Source organism: Brachycentrus maculatus, unplaced genomic scaffold (genome assembly GCF_059751285.1).
Source record: "Brachycentrus maculatus isolate JH-2025_06_01 unplaced genomic scaffold, ASM5975128v1 h1tg000089l, whole genome shotgun sequence".
Lineage (NCBI taxonomy): Eukaryota > Metazoa > Arthropoda > Insecta > Trichoptera > Brachycentridae > Brachycentrus > Brachycentrus maculatus.
In genome coordinates this window covers 380001-400060 of record NW_028280843.1, presented here as the reverse complement: position 1 = coordinate 400060, position 20060 = coordinate 380001, and the positions used below count along the sequence as shown (strand labels likewise).

Here is a 20060-nt window from a genome sequence, read left to right as displayed (position 1 = left end):
AGCGTTTCAACGATGAAAAATGATATTACACAATTATTAAACAATTATGTAAAATTAATTTTAAAATATAAGCACACATATTAGACTATCTAGGAGTAGTGAATAACTGTTCTGAAATTTCTATTTTTATTTTTTAATCCTTATACGCACCCAATAGTGCATAGGGCACTGCATCTATAAGATGCAGTGTTATCTTGCTCGTTAAATACACGAAGGAATAGTGATCTGCTTTACGGTTCAGGGTTACATTAAATAAATATTAGACTGAAAATTCACTAATATTTATTTTGACCCTCTTGGGAATAGAATCCGGGACCTCCAGCTTGGTAGCCTAGCGTGCTATCTAGAATGCTATGGAAGCGGACAAATAGGCAGAATTAACAATATTATTTAAATACAGCATATTTAGTCTTATAAATTTCTTGATACGACTTAAATATAGAAATCATACGAAAAAAATATTTTTAAACATTTTTTAAACTTGTTTTTCAAATATTGTTATTAAATATCAGCGGGATTTAATGGAGATTTTTTTTTTGTAATTATTATAATGTTCTGAAGGTCAAGTGAGATGTGTCATATGTGGTTAAAAATTATAAATTAATATCGCTATTTTAAAAAAAAACTGTGTTCAAAAGTCGATTATATAATACATACAGTTCAATTATCACATGCAGGTTTTTTATTAGAATTTTCATATTTTATTGTAGTAATATTTTTTTAAATGACATTAGATTATCTCACGGTAACAGTTTTATTAATAGAAGGTTTTTTATCTATGTTTTATTATTGGCGGGTATTAAAAAAAATAGCGACAGATGATAAGGAGTTAGATATATCAATATTAAGTATTACTTGTGATACAGGGATAACATTCAAAATTGCAGATATGTTTCTACGAAAAATCTTATCAAAGTTATTTTACGAATGAAGGAAATGGCTGTGACTTATTATTTTGCTACGAAGGCGAAATTTGGTGCAAGGAAGAATGGGATTTGTTCAGTAATCAAAGCGAAACGCTGACCGCTAAGAAACGGTTCTCCAATAAAGTTTCCGGGTGCAAATCGATAATGTAAAACATGTTTTTTCTTTGCTTTCGAATCTGCTTTGAAATCTAATTCCCGAACCAAACGCCATTTGCAATGGTTCGCTAGATGAAATGACTTCCACTGTGTTAGCACTTTTGGAAGGAAATTCCCGGATATTTTGTTACATTCCTAACGACCATCTCTCCACAAAGGATATAATAACAAGGATTAAAATTACACATGAAAAAATACTACTCAAATATAATATTTATTTAACCTGTTAACCGGGGAGTTCACTTTTTAATTATGCAACATTCAACGGGCGCCAACTCTTTCACTAGGACGTGTCAGTACGTCACTCCCGGTGGACGTAAGTTCATATATTTTATTTATACTTAAAATATATGATAAGACTATGAAATATATATTTTTTCGTTTATTTATATAAAAATCACAATGGAAAATACAAAATTACAAAGAAATTTAAAAAAATTCATGTCGAAATATGCATGGATGACTAATTACCTTGGTTGTTGGAAAATATGGATCTCGCCCGCTCCAGGGGGCAACATATATTTACAGGACGTATGAATAGGTCCTATATGTCCTACCCGTTGCCGATATTGTTTACGTTCGACGTATTTATACGTCCCGCCCGGTTAACAGGTTAATACTCTCCATATCATTCATCATTTACTTTAAAAAACACTATTTCGTGACTACCGGTTCCATCATCTGGTTAAATGTAGATTAAAATCAAATTTAGATTAAAATGATATTATTTTTGACATCTCAACAAAGATGATGAAGAATATTGAAGTCTGGGTATTTACGGGGCTTACGACCGTCATAGACTGATTTAAGTGTTTACTTTACACATGTAACATTCACCAATCCTTCTCATGATTGACAACTACACTACTAAAATATTTTTTTAAATTACCTTATGTCCAAGTGACTCTGAAATCTATCTACGGCTTGTGTAACACCGCTTATCACTACCCTACTCAGGCTTCAACTTTTTCCTTCTCGTGAGTGGACTTACTCTTTAAAGTTACAATAATTTCATGTAATTTATGAGTGGATACTCTAGGCAAAAACACTCGCTATCTCGCTAGAGGCATGAGTTATATACAGTTCATTGATTCTAAGTTAGCAGTGAAGTTACTTAGGTATATGATTTTAGTTCTATGATTTTACTAAGGATGTGAGTTTCACACTACTCAAAGTCTTAGAAATTATATATATATATATATATATATATATATATATATATATATATATATATATATATATATATATATATATATATATATATATATATATATATACATATATATATATATATATATATATATTTATATATATATATATATATATTAATATATATACATATATATATATATATATATATATATATATATATATATATATATATATATATATATATATATATATATATATATATATATATATATATATATATATATATATATATATATATATATATATATATATACAGATATATATATATATATATATATATATATATATATATATATATATATATATATATATATATATATATATATATATATATAAATATATATATATATATATATATATATATATATATATATATATATATATATATATATATATTTATATATATATATATATTAATATATACATATATATATATATATAAATATATATATATATATATATATATATATATATATATATATATATATATATATATATAAATATATACATATGATCCAATTTCGAAACACTGTGCTTGAATCACTAAAACTTTACTAAAGATATAGTATTTGAACCCGCTTAAAAAGTTGAAAATTTAAGGACCCTCATTAAAAATCATTATCTTAAAACTACGTAATAAAATAATGATTTTAATTCGTTACTATTTTTTTATTATTTATTTTATATTATCGGAGCACCATACAAAAATAAATACGTAAAATAAGTGATAAATAGGTGAAAAGTGATAAAATATAAAAAAATATCCGAAAAATTGCTCGTAATTGAACAAATGGTTAAAAACGTTACGTACATAGCCAGAAGGACGAATAATGAAAAATGGTATTTTTATTATTGTTTTCAATAAAAATACCGCTTTTCTTTCCATAAGTGTAGGATAGCAATTTAAATGTTAGTAATGTACAAACTATTGTTGTTGTAAAGTATATGCTTACCTTATAATTTCAGGATTACAAATAGTTAAAAACGTAACGTAAAAAGCCAGAAGGACGAAAAATGGTATTTTTATTGTTATCAACTAACATACCATTTTCTTATCATAAATGTAGGATAGCAATGTAAATGTTAGTAATTTATAAAATATTGTTGTTATAAAGTATTTGCTAACCTCATAATTTCAGGATTACAAATAGTTAAAAACGTAACGTAAAAAGCCAGAAGGACGAATAATGAAAAATGGTATTTTTATTGTTATCAACTAAAATACCATTTTCTTATATTTTCTTATAAATATATATATTTATATATATATATATATATATATATATATATATATATATATATATATATATATATATATATATATATATATATATATATATATATATATATATATATATATATATATATATATATATAAATATATATATTTATATATATATATATATATATATATATATATATATATATATATATATATATATATATATATATATATATATATATATATATATATATTTATACATATATATATAAATATATATATATATATATATATATATATATATATATATATATATATATATATATATATATATATATATATATATATATATATATATATATATATAGACATCGCTAGAAAATGTTGAAAACATAAGGACATACTGAATGGATCCGTGGTTCCTGGATTTCTTGTTTCGAATGTATAAGACGGAAGCAGCCGCAACTACAATGCATATCATGGCCAGAGCGCATCCCACAGCCACGTAGAAGGTCCCGCCTGTCGTCACCAGCGAGTCGGCCGCCAGGGTGACCGAGTCATTTCGAGATGGTACCGGAGGGAATCCTGCAAAAAAAACAACATTTTGATCAAATGTTTTGTATTTCTCAATATTATTAATATCTAAAGCATTTACTTTGCAGTCATTTTTACATATTTATTTTGTTACAAAAATGTTAACAATATTAGTATATAACCACTCACCGAGATTTTTATGTGTACTGGTTTCGAGACGTACCCGTCTCTTCGTCAGGACAATCACTACCACAGCATGCAAATAATACCACCCTTCACCACCATAGCACCATTTATACACTCAAAACTACACAAAATGTCTAACACATGCGATTTTTGGTCGACCCGCACACCAACATGCACTTAATGTTTCAACACAGACATGCGTTACGAGCCAAGGTTAAACATGCACTAGTGAGTGGTTATATACTAATATTATTAACATTTTTGTAAAAAAATAAAAGTTTGTCTCTTTTATTCAGGCATTAAGTGGATCTTAAGGAGTGGGGACAAAGTGTCAGCCTCTGTCCATTCAATTCAATTTATTCAATAATTAATATAAAATATACATTACGAACAAACATTTAAAGCGTATACACTAAAAATATTAATTAAAAAGTAAGCAAGAAGACTCTTGCTAAAGACGTAGAAGAATCTCGCTTCGGAATACTCCTTCAGACACATGGAACAGATCATCATCCAGTGTGATATGTTCAACATAGCGGTAGATTTTACTACAGGCATAACCATCGGCTGGTTGGTCCTATATACACCCATACTTCGCTATACGGCCGCTCTTTAAACGGCATTTCGCTTTAACGGCCATCTTCAATTAAGGCACGTTTTCAATTTACGGCCTAAAATATTTCGCTGTAAGCGCAAAAAAATAACTTTTTTCGATGTCGACAAGAAGGCAAGATAAACAACGTTGGACATTTTTTTTAAGCAAGGCCCATCCTTACCAGCGAAAATGATGACGACAATGATCTGCAGGTTACCATTTTTTATCGTGTTCATATTAAAGCCATTTAAAAAATATAAATTTATATGAACATACTTATATTTTATTTAACATGAAGTTGTTTCATGTTTGTTTATAGATTATTGTTGGTTTTTGGAGTCTGTTAATATTTTATGTAGAAATGTATGTACTTGTTATCTATGTATTTTTATTTAGATGAAATGAAAAGATAAAATGCATTTTGCATAGCTACATTTTAATTATTTAAATAATCAACTTTTAAATACTATGCGTAATGTGAATAAGCGAATCATGAAAAGAGTTGATTTTGAAATATGTAAGTAGAATAATTTATCCCGAATTTTATACCGATATAAAAGTGTATATGAAAAAGACTTAATGAATAATAAAGTGTTATATTGAAGGTCGCTTTTTAAAGTTCCATAACATATTTCAGCATTAACTATTCTATATGACACGTATGAGATTGTCACGTGTTTCTATCGTAAGCCAGCCATACAAGTATAATACAATATCTTTAATCAACTTCGGATTATGTTACCTACAATGATTCGTTTCATAATAAATTGGAACTAAAACTGTGCTTTCTCTTCCTTCAATATACGAGGAAAAGATTCTCATAATAATTGAAATCCGAACAAAAAATATTTTCCGCAGAACAATATAAGATTATTTGATGTCGACAGATAGAAAACTAATCAAAAACGTCCCCTTTCATAATAAATGGCTTAGTGAATTCGTTCGTATTAAAGTAGGTAAGTACTTTATGTAATATTAAGATATTTTCTGCCCAACATACAGTGCAGTGTTATAACAAATAATAGTCAATTCTAAAATAACCTATGTTATAATTACCACAGAAAAAAACATACAAATTTACAACGAGTAATTCTTCCAAAAACTGTTATTTAATTTTTAGTATAAATAATTCATACGCTTACTTGCTAAAAATAGTGTTGACTCATTTTTATAAAGTAAGTGAAATTTTGACAAAGGTCGGGAAATACTATGAGATTGAAAGTAAATTAATCTTTCAGGTAAATAACTTTTATTACCTTACCTATTTTCATAAATTATAAAAAAAAATTGTTAAACGACTAAAATTTTAATTCAATAATTATATTTGCCACTACATTCTATAAATGTAATTATTTTTTCTCTTAATGTAGTTAGAAAAAAAATAATAAAACAACTGACCACATTTAAGTTTATTCATGTAAATACAGCTTGTGTCGAGAACTACGAATATTATCATCAACAGGTGAAAATACAAAGTTCTTTGTTCATAGTTTGTATTTACACCTTTTCTTGAAAACAACATTATATATATAGGATCAAAAATATAAATTTCTAAACTGTTTTTTCCAGACACTTTGTGAGACGTTTTATAAAATTTTATAATTTTTTTTAAAACACTTTTATATTTGGTACTTTTTTCTATTGGTTTCGACAAGAACCTATCATCTTCAAGACTTCACCCAGGAAATGACAAGGTTTTTGTTGAAGCCGGTTGAAGAAAAGTATCAAAAATAAAAGTGATTAAACGCAAAGTTCTAGATACATTTTATAAAAATAAATGTTAGTTTTTTTTCAAAATCCGCAAAAAGTTATTCACAAATTGAATCGATCTATTGATTGATCCAAACAGTTCTTGAAACTAGTCGTGTTTACATTAATAAACTTAAAAAGTGGTCTTATGCAAGTGTTTTATTTTTGTACTTAAACAACCTGTTATTCCACAAGTTCATTTAGTTGATGACAAAGCAATGAATAATATTTTTTTCAATGACGCACTCGGCAGTTCAAACCAAAACACGTAATTGTAATTGTAACACGCTAGAATAATTTGAACATAAAAATGGTAAAACGATACTAAAAAATAATTAGATTTGTTGATAGGTTTTGAACACGAAAACAAATTTGATACGCTTTATACGATTTTAATTTATCTCTATGCGTTTTGATAATTCACTCTAATATATTATTTTAGCATTTTATGCATGCCTAAAACCATTTTCGTGTTCGCGTATATCTCGTGTTTCTCAATGATAGCAGTTTGACTCCCCTAACTGCAATATAAAGTCTTATCCCTCGTGGGATAGGGAATTTTCTTCCTTCCTACTCCCCTTTCTGATTTCCGCGCCTTTTTCGTTTCGTCCATACAGCTTAGCAAATTTGCTCTTTGCAAATTATTAACAGTGATTTACTTCTTTCGCTTAAGTAGACTTTACCTTTTAACAGTATTGTAAATTAGTGGTTCGACATTTTTGAAAATCGCTAAGGATGGAATTAATACAATGAAATTCAATTTAACGGACTAAATCTTGAATTTTATTTGGAGGATAAAATAACACGTAATTTTTATCAGTTTATTAATAACCAATAAAGACGCAGAAAGACACATACATAGGCTTTTTATCAAACCAATTAGACTTCTGAAGGTATCTTAATTAAACTCAAAATAAGGGTCAAAGTTTCGATCGTTATAATCAAAACAAGCTTCTTTATCAATCTTTTCTAATAAAACATTTAATCTCTTCCACGAATTTAAAATTTGTGATATGTGCAAATGAGATATATATGTATGTATTTCCCAGTAAAGATAATTCCCAGGTACCTACATAAAAAACGCAATGTATGTAAAAAAATAACGATTGAAAAGATATTTAAATCTATAGTAGTAATATGTAATGACAAGTATTTAAAATGTAAAACAAAAAAAACCATTAGATTAATTCACAACGATGTTCGTACTAGTCCAAAAAAGGCTAAAAGGTTTTTGTATATGAAAAAAGTGGTATTAATGACTAAGCCTGGCTTTTTAAAACTACAATATAGGAGCATCACACGATGTCATGGAATTTTATTAAAACAAATGACATGCTAGAAAAAGCCCGCTTTTTTGTGAAAGGGCAAACGACCACTCATTCACTTCTTGTGCTTTCGGGCTTTTTGTAAAGTGATAATAATAACAATTTTACTGTACTTTATGAGTGTGTCACTTAGTGGTATGAGATTTTTTAACCAAAAAGAAAGAAGAAAAAAATTCATATATATTACGAAAATACACAGATTGTACCAAACGTTAGGTAGAGTTGTGACAGCAATTTGAGATTTGAATAATTTTAAACAAGTGGAAATATTTATATTAAATAAATAAATATATATTGTTTTTTTAAATAATTTTTTTTTTCCGATGCATTTTATGGCTCGTGAAACACACCTTTTTTCTTTGTTTCTTTTATTAATTAATACAGAAATCAGTGCGTTTTGATAAAACAATTCTGTTTTCATAAAAGAATATATATATAATATTTGTCCTGTTATATGTTTACATTGTACATTATTCATTTTAAAAAGCATAAAAAAGCTAATTAGATAAAAGTTATGTTTGGAAAACTTCAAAAAGTTATAGAGTTGGAGATAAAAAATTAAAAAGATCAAATATTAATCATTTAAAAAATATATATATATAAATATATATATATATATATATATATATATATATATATATATATATATATATATATATATATATATAATGACCCCAGTCTGATGATGTCGGTAACGACGAAACCCGGTCTCTGGTCAAATAAAAAAGTGGAAAAGCTAAAAATATTGGTTTTAATCTAATAATAAATTAAAAATGCAATTCCATCACGAAGTGTCAGTGGATAATATAAACCTATATATATATATATATATATATATATATATATATATATATATATATATATATATATATATATATATATATATATATATATATATATTTTATTTTTTTTTTATTTTTTTTTATTTTTTTTTTAATCTTCCTCAATATATTCCTTTTTAGGAATATATCAACAACAACAAATCATGATTTCTAACTTATATTTAACCTTCCCTTCCCAGTGTTGTGTTCCTAGTACACATTGCTTCTAATAACCATAATATCTCTATAAATCTCCGAATTTATCGGGCACATCGGAGATATTGAGCGCGTGAGCTCAAAGCTCAATGTTCTCTAGCTAGCGGTCAGCTGCTCTTCAGCTCCCGACAAGAGTGGACCCATGCTTGTTTCGTGAGAGTTGTTAGATTGTTTTTTAATATTTTCAGCAAATAAATCTAAAGTATTTTAATTTTTGACTTAATTAAGGGGATTAGCTATAAATGTCTGTATTTTTCCAATTTAAAATCGCATTTTTTTTTGTGTAGTGACTACTCAACACCGGGACGTGCGTTTTCCTTAACACCGGAAGGGAAGGGTTAATAAACATTTCTTTGGACTACGCAATATTGATCATATCGCCTTCATACTTACAATTAACGTAGGTACATGAATGTAATTTACAATTCAGATAAAAATACAATAATGCTCTGTGATTCCTCATACACATTACTTCATTCGAATCACATTTCTGCAAATAACAATTTAAAGCACAATTTTATAACATAGACGAGACATAGTCGCATAAAGAATTCTGGTTTTGAAAACTATCTACCTAGGTACAACATTTATTTTTCAAAGCAAGACCCCGCCAACGACGATTAATCTTCACAACAAAAGAAGCAAACTACGTATTTTTCTACCCCCTCACATACAATTCATCCCTTAAGAATGACCAAGTTAAGAAAACTTTCCCTCAAACCGCTGAAGTATTGCATTAGCTAAAATAGCAATTGAATCTAACAACGAATCATTCCGTCAATCTGGCCAATTCTGTAACTCCGGTTATAATTTTAACAGTTAATAAAAAGGTCAAATTTTATATATTTTTAATTTTAAGCATATCATATAAGTAGACTCGTACGTGTTAGTAGGGCTTATATGACACTCGTTCTCTAGTTCTCTAAACATTACTGGTATGCTCCTTTTCCCTTATTGAAATTAAATATTAAAAAAAAACATAATAAAAAACGCATAGCCGGAAATAGCTTATTTTGGTTCATCAATTCACCGATAATAATAATTCATAAATAGTTACTTAAATACCTTTTTACCAGGCACATTTAAACACATTTCATTATTTAGGCACTACATAATAAAATGTTTTATTTTTGATAATTGAATTACATTGCTTTGGTAGTAACCAAACGCCGCGACGTAGAATATCTTATACATGTGAAGAGCTATTTTCCATAGTTGAGTAATAAAATACTTTCTATAACTTGGCTTGGCTCTTATCTGAAGGGGATATTAGAAGTGATATATATTTATTATACCAATCTATTTATACACCGCTATTGTTAAAATCTTTTATTGAATTTCTGGAAACATTCTTCTGAAAGCTTCTCAAGAAATAGAAATTTCCGAGAAAATTATTTTCAAATGTAAATATTATTTTTATATTTATATTTATATCAATAAAATACAAATATATTTTGATACATATATAAATCAATTTAATATTTTTTTACCATAAATAATAAAGTGTAATAAAAAATGATCAAGTGTTATTCGGTAGAATTGAGAAATTAATGAAGAAAATATTTATTTTAAATTGGTCTGCGTATTAGTGATATATTTGCATTTTTCACATCTAGCTTTTTAATACTCACAATCTTATCGGCAGATAAACTTAGGAAAGTAGAGAATTTCCGGCTCATTGCTTTTATATATATACATATATTCATATACACATGCATATTATTTATTGATTCGGCAATAACTTTGTGGAATGACATGTAGATTATTTATAAAAAAATAAACACTTGTATAATATAATTTAATGAGTTTTACTTCATTACACAAGACTTGTTTGGAGAACTACAGATGTTTCCATCCATATGTGAATAGAATAAAACTATAGTTTTACTATACACCTGTAGATGAAAACAACTGTAGTTTTCGAAACTAATCGTGTGTAACAGACTAAAACTCATTAAGTGGTATTATACAAGTGTGTATTTTTTAAAAAAATAATACACACACTCATACATACATTCAATGTTGGCTAATCGGCTGTCCAAATTTAAAACACACTAAGGGACATTTTTTTGTAGTGGGTTTTTTTGCATTTATGGACTAAGTAGACTCTACTTAGTCCAAAAATGCAAAAAAAAGTCCCTTACTGAGTTTTAAATTTGGACAGCCGTAATGTACATATGTTTATTTATTTTATCAACTGTAGTCAATTAAAACTTCTTTACAAATTTGATCCTATAATACAAAGCGTTGCTGGTGTTACGCGAGTAAATAAGAAGTTAATTAATAAATCTGATAAACGATCTTCTTCACTGAATAGAATCCACCCCTGTTCGTGACATTTTCTAGGGGAATAAAAATTCTAATAAACATCATAACCGACACTGACGCCGACGCTTGAATGAAGTGCTTTCTGAGTAAATGGAGAAAACTTCACAATATAATAATATATGTATTACAATAATCACATAAGTACTTTGGTAGGACTTGTATTTTGGAATGCATTAAATTTTGACATAATAAATATAATACCTCACTACCTATCCGCCATATGTTAGTCCATGTTTGTATATTATAACGTAAGAGCATCCTCAATATTATTAATATTTAAAGCATTTACTTTGTGGTAAGTCATTTTTACTTATTTTTTTTACAAAAATATTAGTATGTAGTGGAATATCTATTAGTCAGCAATTTTTTTAATTTATATTTGTGTTTAACATGGGTATTTTTCTTTTAAATAAACAAAAAATCTCAAATTCCAAAACATTTAAACAGTGTTCATTTGGTACAAAAAAATTATTATTATTTTCTGTACTTTTTCACATTTCTTCATTATTTTAAGTATGATTCATTTAGTTCAAAGTATTTATTTTTCATATTAGGGTAGGTTATTAAACTGTTTTAATTTAGTATTTAACAATAAACACGTTATTAAGTTCTGTTCTATTGCATATCTGTTAAAAATCAAATATTTTTAGTCTCCCTCAATTATTTTAAATTGTGTATGTTTCATGTTAGGTGAACCCCCTCAATGAACGATACTAATAATTCGAGTGGAGATTAATATGTAGATTCATCCACATGGGAAATATATAGGATCCACGGTCTGTGTAGAAACGAGACAAACACACATAAACCCACTTCACACATTGTTTTCCATATTCCGCAATGTTGTATCAGCCACGTTATTGAATTTCCTGGTCATAGGTTTTTTTTTTTAAAACACTGTATTCAAAGCCTTTATGAATTTTTTGATTCACACAATATTTCAAAGTTTTTATACCTTCTAAGCAACTACCTTTAATAACATATTTTTTTGACATCTCAACATAGATAAAGAATAAGCCTGGGCGTTTACGGGGCTTACAACCATCATAAGGTCGTTTAAGTGATCACACGTGTAAAATTCACCAATTCTATCCATGATTGACAACCTCACTACTCAAATTCTTCAAATTCTTCCATATTTTTGTCAAAAAATAAAATGAAAAATAACTCTAAATTGGAGATTTTCCAGGTTTGTGAACAAGTATGTGGACACACTCACAATGTTGTTACAATAATTAAGTAAACTTTTTTGCCAAAGAAACTTACAAAGTACGTATATCAATGAAATATGAATTTAAGAAAAATAAATTTTTGGTGTCGTCTGTCGTCCGAGCGTCTTGTATACTTATAAAATTTGCAAGTTGCACTGAACCTAGTTATCTACTTAATTATAAATATGGTATATTTTATGGTGTGTTCCAACGCTCAAGTATGGAAGTGAAGCATGGAGTTGGCAAAAGAAGGGTGAAACTAGATCGAATGGGACCCCTTATACGAACATTGAAGATAATCCTTCATCTGGTCCATAAATTATTTTAAATTACTTTCAACAGTGATACAGAAAATGAAAGACAAATATTTATCTTAAATTTAAAATAAATTATAAGTTTACCACTAACTCTTGGATTTCCAAATAAAAATAAGAAATAAATTTTGAAAATTTTGTTTTTTGGCCTTTAATTAGTGCTCTTATAAAAAAACAGATAAAATATTAAATTGGAGTACCAGTACAGTAGTTACAGATCAGAAATTCAATCATTTGAGAATTACCAGCGAATTTATCCGGGGTTCAGAGTGGTGCTAGAGCCGAGGGTTGTGTCGGACACTCAAACAAATTAACCCTAATACCGGTGGGGGGAGGCACTTGGTATAAACAGCTGTCTGATTGGTCGAGGGGTATTGGCCGGGACTAGGAGGGTGGCGGGGAGAAAAACGAGTCATCGACCGATATGACGATCCATTCACAAACGGAATTCGTTTGAATCCACTTTGTTATGACATATTTAATATAGGTGATCGATTTTCAGTTAGGGACACGATGAAAAAGATAATTTAGTTGATTTGAAGATATTGCTTCATAGCTATAAGCCTACCAATGTACGTATACTCTTTCATCTTCATCTGGTTCAAACCCTCATCCGCACCCGATGGTGCATAGGGCACTGCATCATATAAACGTAATGTGATCTCCCCTGGGAATCGAACCTAAAACCTCCAGTACGGTAGCTGAGTGTGCTGACCATTACACATAATCTATGCAAATTAACTAAAACAAATATTTACTACATATCCGATAAATAGCATAAAACAAAAAAAATATATATACAAAAGTTCAATTTGTAAATTTCTGGTTTCCTCGACATTTTTTCGCGCCAAAAGGATTTTTAATGAAATTCAATGATTTTTCGTTTCAAACGGAAGTCTCCCGTTTCTAAAAGCGTTCGGAAAACTTAAAGCATTCCTGAGAATCACGTTTCTCTCAAACGTAAGTGGAATCGTCGCAGCCAAACCCAATCTTGAGAAACTACTTTGGACAGCGAGAGGAAAGGAGTGTTATCAAACACTTTCCGCCCTTAGATTGGGTTGCGCTTCGTACAGATGTTCATAACCCGTTAGTGAGGTGCCTTCGTGACCCATTACCTGTTAAAAGAGAGAATATATAAGTTGGTACCTTTGAGACATATCTTGTTCCTTTTGAAGTTAAGCCACGTGTCTTCGTGCATTCTGTTGACTGCAGTTATGTTCAGTTGCAGTTTTACTTCTATCTCTGCACTTCTGACTCCAGTACAGGTGAGGCGCACCCTGAAATATCAAACACATCAATAAAGACTGACTAACTGTTCGATTTAAACAATAAATAAGTAAAACATATATATATATATATATATATATATATATATATATATATATATATATATATATATATATATATATATATATATATATATATATATATATATATATATATATATATATATATATATATATATATATATATATATATATATATATATATATATATATATATATATATATATATATATATATATATATATATATATATATATGGATATATATATATGAAGAAAACACTTGTATAATACCACTTATTAGGTTTTATTTATATTATTTTTAACATCTCATCAAAGATGAAGAAGAATATGGAAGTCTGGGCATTTGCGGGGCTGACGACCGTCATAGGCTGGTTTAAGCGATCACTTTACACACGTGTAACATTCACCAATTCTTCCCATTATTGACAACCACACTACTCAAATTCTTGGAAGTTCTATATATATGAACCAATTTAGAAACCTTGTTCTTGAATCACTAGAACTTCACTAGAGACATCTATTGGTGAGATGTAAAGAAGCTTTTTACTAAGCAGAAACTCTTATATTAGTACGTGAGGTCCGAATCCTGAATCGTAATCACACATATGAGAAACGCCAGAAAATACCATTTTCATTATTTATTATTAAGCTTATAATTTGACCAGATAATTTATATACAACATTTTGTATTTGTATACAAGTATTTGGACATACTCAAAATGTTGGGTTTTATTTCATTACACACGACTAGTTTTGAAAACTAGAATTGCTTTCATCGACAATATTCTCGAAAATTATCCAGGTATGTGTAGAATGGAGTAGGATAATAAATAGAAGGGGGGGGGGGGTAAAAGAACTTTTTATAAAAAGAAACAAAGATTATAATAGTGACATATGTTGGAAAAGTAATATCATTTAATTAAATAATACAAATTACTTTACCATTATTTCTATCAGCAATCGAACTAGTTGAAGTGAAATATTTTTGTACAACTTAAAATACAACTTATTTTTTGATATCTCATCAAAGATGAAGAAGAATATGGAAGTCGGGGCATTTACGGGGCTGAGAACCGTCAAAAGCTGGTTTAAGTGATCACTTTACATACGTGTAACATTTACCAATTCTACCCATTATTTACATCCACACTTCTCAAATTCTTAGAAGTTCTATATATATGAACCAATTTTGAAACATTATTTTTGAAGAATTAGAACTGAAAACAACTCCTGTAATTTGAGATAATCCAGATTTTGTGAACAAGTATTTGGACACACTCAAAATGCTGATAATAAAATACAACCGTATTCAATAGCAAAATGATGAAAATGTAATAAAAAACAGTGTAGTGTATGCGATTGCCTTACCTAAACGTCTGCACTGTGACGGGGACTGTTCCTCTCTCGGATATGTTGACTTGAGGAGGTAATAGAGCGCCTTGACTATCGTATAGAACTGACATCACGTAAGGGAGCTTAAAAAGAAAACAAAAAACATATTTTAATATATCATACTTGGTTAGGCCATTTTTGATAATGTGTCACAGTGTATGTATGTAGATTGTTTCCTATCCTAAAACTAACTGACTAACTAACCATCACGCCGCTTTCCCGCAGGGATAGGCAGAGAGAATAGAACGCCACACCACTCTGTCTTTGCAAACATTCTTCACCTCTTCCACTATTATCTTCCTATCCTTGTGTCCATTTTTCTGGTCTAACTTTATCCTGTCACTTTTGCACCTTTTTTGAAGATTCCGAAAAAGCAAATTACCGCTAAAAAAATAACTAAATGCCTTTTGTACATGTAAATAAAATAAAAAACATAATATAAAAAAAAAACTTACTAACAATCTGTAAATGATAAGCGTAAGTCCCTCTCTAAGCAAAAGAGCTATATCTCTTTATTGGAGAGAACAGCGTAACTTGTTTTAAGATTGACAAAAGTAGAGACGTCTGGCAAATGAATTTTATGCATATTTTTTTAATTCCTAAATAAATTTTACAAATTAAATAAAATTATTAAGAAAATAAAACTTTTTTTTTGCAACTGTTCAGTGCTCGCTTTGTCTTGGTTCTATATACTTGTTTAAATCGATAGTCGAATTTCGCTTAAACCGCATAAACACATTATTGTATTAAATAATAAAATTTAAAATTAAATACTTTTGTATACCTAACAAATCAAAGATATTCGGATACGTTAGCTGCTTAAAACAGTTCTCCCTAGAGAAATCAGAAGATCTACAAAAAGGTCAGTCCAATCACTACATATCCTTAACATCCATTTGCGCTTCGACATTTAAAAAAAAAACTACATTTGAACTTTTTGAACCAGCTTATTATTAGAAACATACATATCTCTTTAAACTTTTGTTGTGAATTTATATTAAGATATTTGATAAATCAATTAACGTATGATGGTTATGAAATAATTCGTCCCCTAAATAATAAATGCTAAATGTGAATAAATAGACTGCCGAAACTCTCACGTTCCGTAAACAAAGATTCCTTCCCATTCCTTCACTCCTACTATCTCTGCTACCCCAATACCAACCACCCCGGTTTCATAGGGATCAACAAACACAATGCTTATATAATCCCTGTAATTAATTCTCTATCTAATATCTACAGTAAACGCATCCCATAGGATAGATAACGCCTCTAGATGAACGGTATAATTAAATTACACGATAATCGTTCTCAACCCGAACGAATTATTTCTCAAAATAATTCAATTAACCATAGGTACACATGCTATATACAAACGAGTCTATCAATCTGATACAATCTTTACAACTCATTAATTGCATCTTAACAACTTTTCCCATAGCTCGTTCCTATTTAGGTAAGTCTTTTAAAGCTTTTTTGTGTCTAGTGATTGGTATTGAAACGATGTATTCTTAGAAAAACCTCATTTTCAATCAATTGTTTATTATATTTTCAGAATATTTTCCGATTGCAACAAAAGAATGCCACACATCTTGTTGTCATTATCTTGCTGCAAACTAAATGTTTATACATCTTCCGTCGGAACTCGTTTTAGACATTTTACAACGTTTAGACAACTAGAGAGGGGGGGGGGGCTAAAGAACATAGACAATAATGGTGAAGAATTTTTGAAAAACATGTTTTTAATTTAAAAAAAAATCGGAATTTAAACTTTCATTTCCTATTAAGTTTTCTTAATTGTTCCTGACTTGCCATTTGTATGTAACTGAGAGTAATAATTTCAGTTTGTGTGAGTCAAAAAAGAGTTTTTTTAATTGAACATATCATTTAACAAAGTTGATACCAAATCAAGAAAAAAATTATTCATAGGAATATTTTAAATGATCTTTACGGTTGTTAAATGATTCACCTAAGTTATGTACTTTGAAAGAGGTAAAGCGTCTCGTAGGCTTAATATTCCTTGTTAAGGCTTTTCATTGTCTAGCCCTAAATATATGCTGCCTCTCTAAAACCTCCCTCCCCTGTCCATTCAGTTTTAACTCAGTCCCTACCTCCTCGACGTCATTATGAATTCCGTCTATAATCCGGATAAAAGATCATTTGGGTGTTAACTCGACAAAATACATACTTTGTAACAAAATTGTCCCCGTATTATACACGAATAATCAAGCAACAAATTACATCCACGTAGCAAAAAATTGTCTCAGTATTATACAAAAATTATAAAACAATACTTCCTTTTCAGAAACTAAATCATTGAAAAAATACCCGTTTTATAAAATAAAACATCTAATATCAAATAACAAACCGAATATAAACTAATATTAAAAAATCTTTTGTTACACGCATATCATCAAACAATAACTTTGAGAGAAATTCAATTGAAAAATGTTCCTGTTAAAAACAAAAATTATCAAACAAATCACTTGTCGAAACTTAGTAAAAAAAAACATTCCTTTATTATACACCAATCATCAAATAGCAAATTAAAAAAAAAAAATATTCCTATACAATACAAAAATTATCAACAAAAATTACTTTTAGAAACTATGTAAAAAGAATCGTATATAAAACAAAAATTACCAAACGAAAAATCACAAAAATATTTATTAAAAAATGTTCCTGCATTATATGAAAATTATTAAATAACATATTACTTTAAAAACTTTTAAAAAAATGTTCCTTTATACACAATCTTTTAAACAAGTCATTTTAAAAATCTTTAAAAAAAAGTAAAAAAATTGTTTCACCCGAAAGTCGAAAAAATTTTTTATTAAATTATTGTACTTGCATACAATAATTTAATTAAAATGCCTAGTTTGATTTTTCACTGAAATTCAATTTTCGTTTCAAGGAAAAATACTATAATCTTAACCTATTTTATACCCAATGGTGCATAGGGCACTAAATCGTTTATATAAGCAGTGTAATCTTGATTATTAAATACATGAAGGAAAGGTGATCAGCCTTGCGCTTCAGATACCAGTTCAGGGTAGTATTAAATAAACATGAGAATAATAATAACTTATATTTATTTTAACCGCCCTGGGAATATAATCCGAAATCTCCAGCATGAAAGTCAATAGCACTTACTACTCCGCTATGAAGGCAGTCGTATTAAGAACTTTTATGAACGTCTTTGTTAAGCTTTGTGTATACAGTGGATATCTCGGAAGCATCAACAGTTATCATATCATATCATAAAACTAGGTAAATTCAACGTGAAAATGCAATAAAATTTAAATCATATTTACTCATGCTTTGAGTTTTATATTCTTAACAATCCATTTGTTATTTATTATAACGTATTGTAATTCATTTAATTACAACATTTTGAGTGTGTCCAAATACTTGTTCACAAAATCTGGATTATCTCCAATTACAGGAGTTATTTTCATATTATTTTTTGACATCTCATCAAAGATGAAGAAGAATATGGAAGTCTGGGCATTTACGGGGCTTACGACCGTCATAGGCTGGTTTAAGTGATCACTTTACACACGTGTAACATTCACCAATTCTACCCATTATTGACAACCACACTACTCAAATTCTTGGAAGTTCTATATATATGAACCAATTTAGAAACCTTGTTCATGAATCACTAGAACTTTACTAGAGACATCTATTGGTGAGATGTATACCATCTATTGGTGAGATGTATACTCACCAATAGATGTCTCTAGTAAAGTTCTAGTGATTCATGAACAAGGTTTCTAAATTGGTTCATATATATAGAACTTCCAAGAATTTGAGTAGTGTGGTTGTCAATAATGGGTAGAATTGGTGAATGTTACACGTGTGTAAAGTGATCACTTAAACCAGCCTATGACGGTCGTAAGCCCCGTAAATGCCCAGACTTCCATATTCTTCTTCATCTTTGATGAGATGTCAAAAAATAATTCATTTAATGTTTAAAATTTATAAATAAAGTATGGCAAATATACACATGATTACAAAATGAACCAAAGTAAAATTTACCTAGAGCCTAAATATCTACGTAGTATTAATTGTTCTTTTAAAGTACGATTTATTCTTGTAATTTAGTACGACCTTTTTTTGTTTGATTTAACATAAAATATATTTGTTGACATCATATAGTCTTCCTTAAAAAAAGTTAAATTCTCAAAGTTGTACGTAATTGCCATGAAAAGCCAGTATCGAACGTCGCTTACACCGTTTCTCGACTCAGTTTGCCGAAGTCGATAAATAATACAGATGTACATATTTTATGTATTCAGTCCTCTTTCTAATGACAAAGCATGCGACAAGGAATAGTCGGTTAGGAAATTCCAATAAATTTATAAGGGGCGTAGTATGCCATCAATCAATACAAAGCCGAGACAATACTTACACAAAAAGCGCTAACGTTCATAAAATCATATCATACTCAAATAATATATGACAAAATATTATCTATTATGGTGTACGGTAAAAAACTGTGGCGACTCGTAAATATATTATATTTGTTTTAATACAAATTTAATAAATAACAAATCGATTT

General features: G+C 28.5%; 1 protein-coding gene across 1 annotated transcript in view; it reads right to left on the bottom strand.

Annotated features, from left to right (window-relative positions):
- Positions 1–20060, bottom strand: part of LOC148310681 (inactive tyrosine-protein kinase Dnt-like) — a 107190-nt gene that overhangs the window by 74881 nt on the left and 12249 nt on the right. The window contains exons 3-5 of the mRNA XM_088257976.1: positions 15473–15579; positions 13942–14072; positions 3921–4101 (exon numbers count right to left, since the gene is read on the bottom strand). Coding sequence (XP_088114102.1) covers positions 3921–4101; positions 13942–14072; positions 15473–15579 — 419 coding nt within the window. The remainder of the gene's footprint in view (positions 1–3920; positions 4102–13941; positions 14073–15472; positions 15580–20060) is intronic.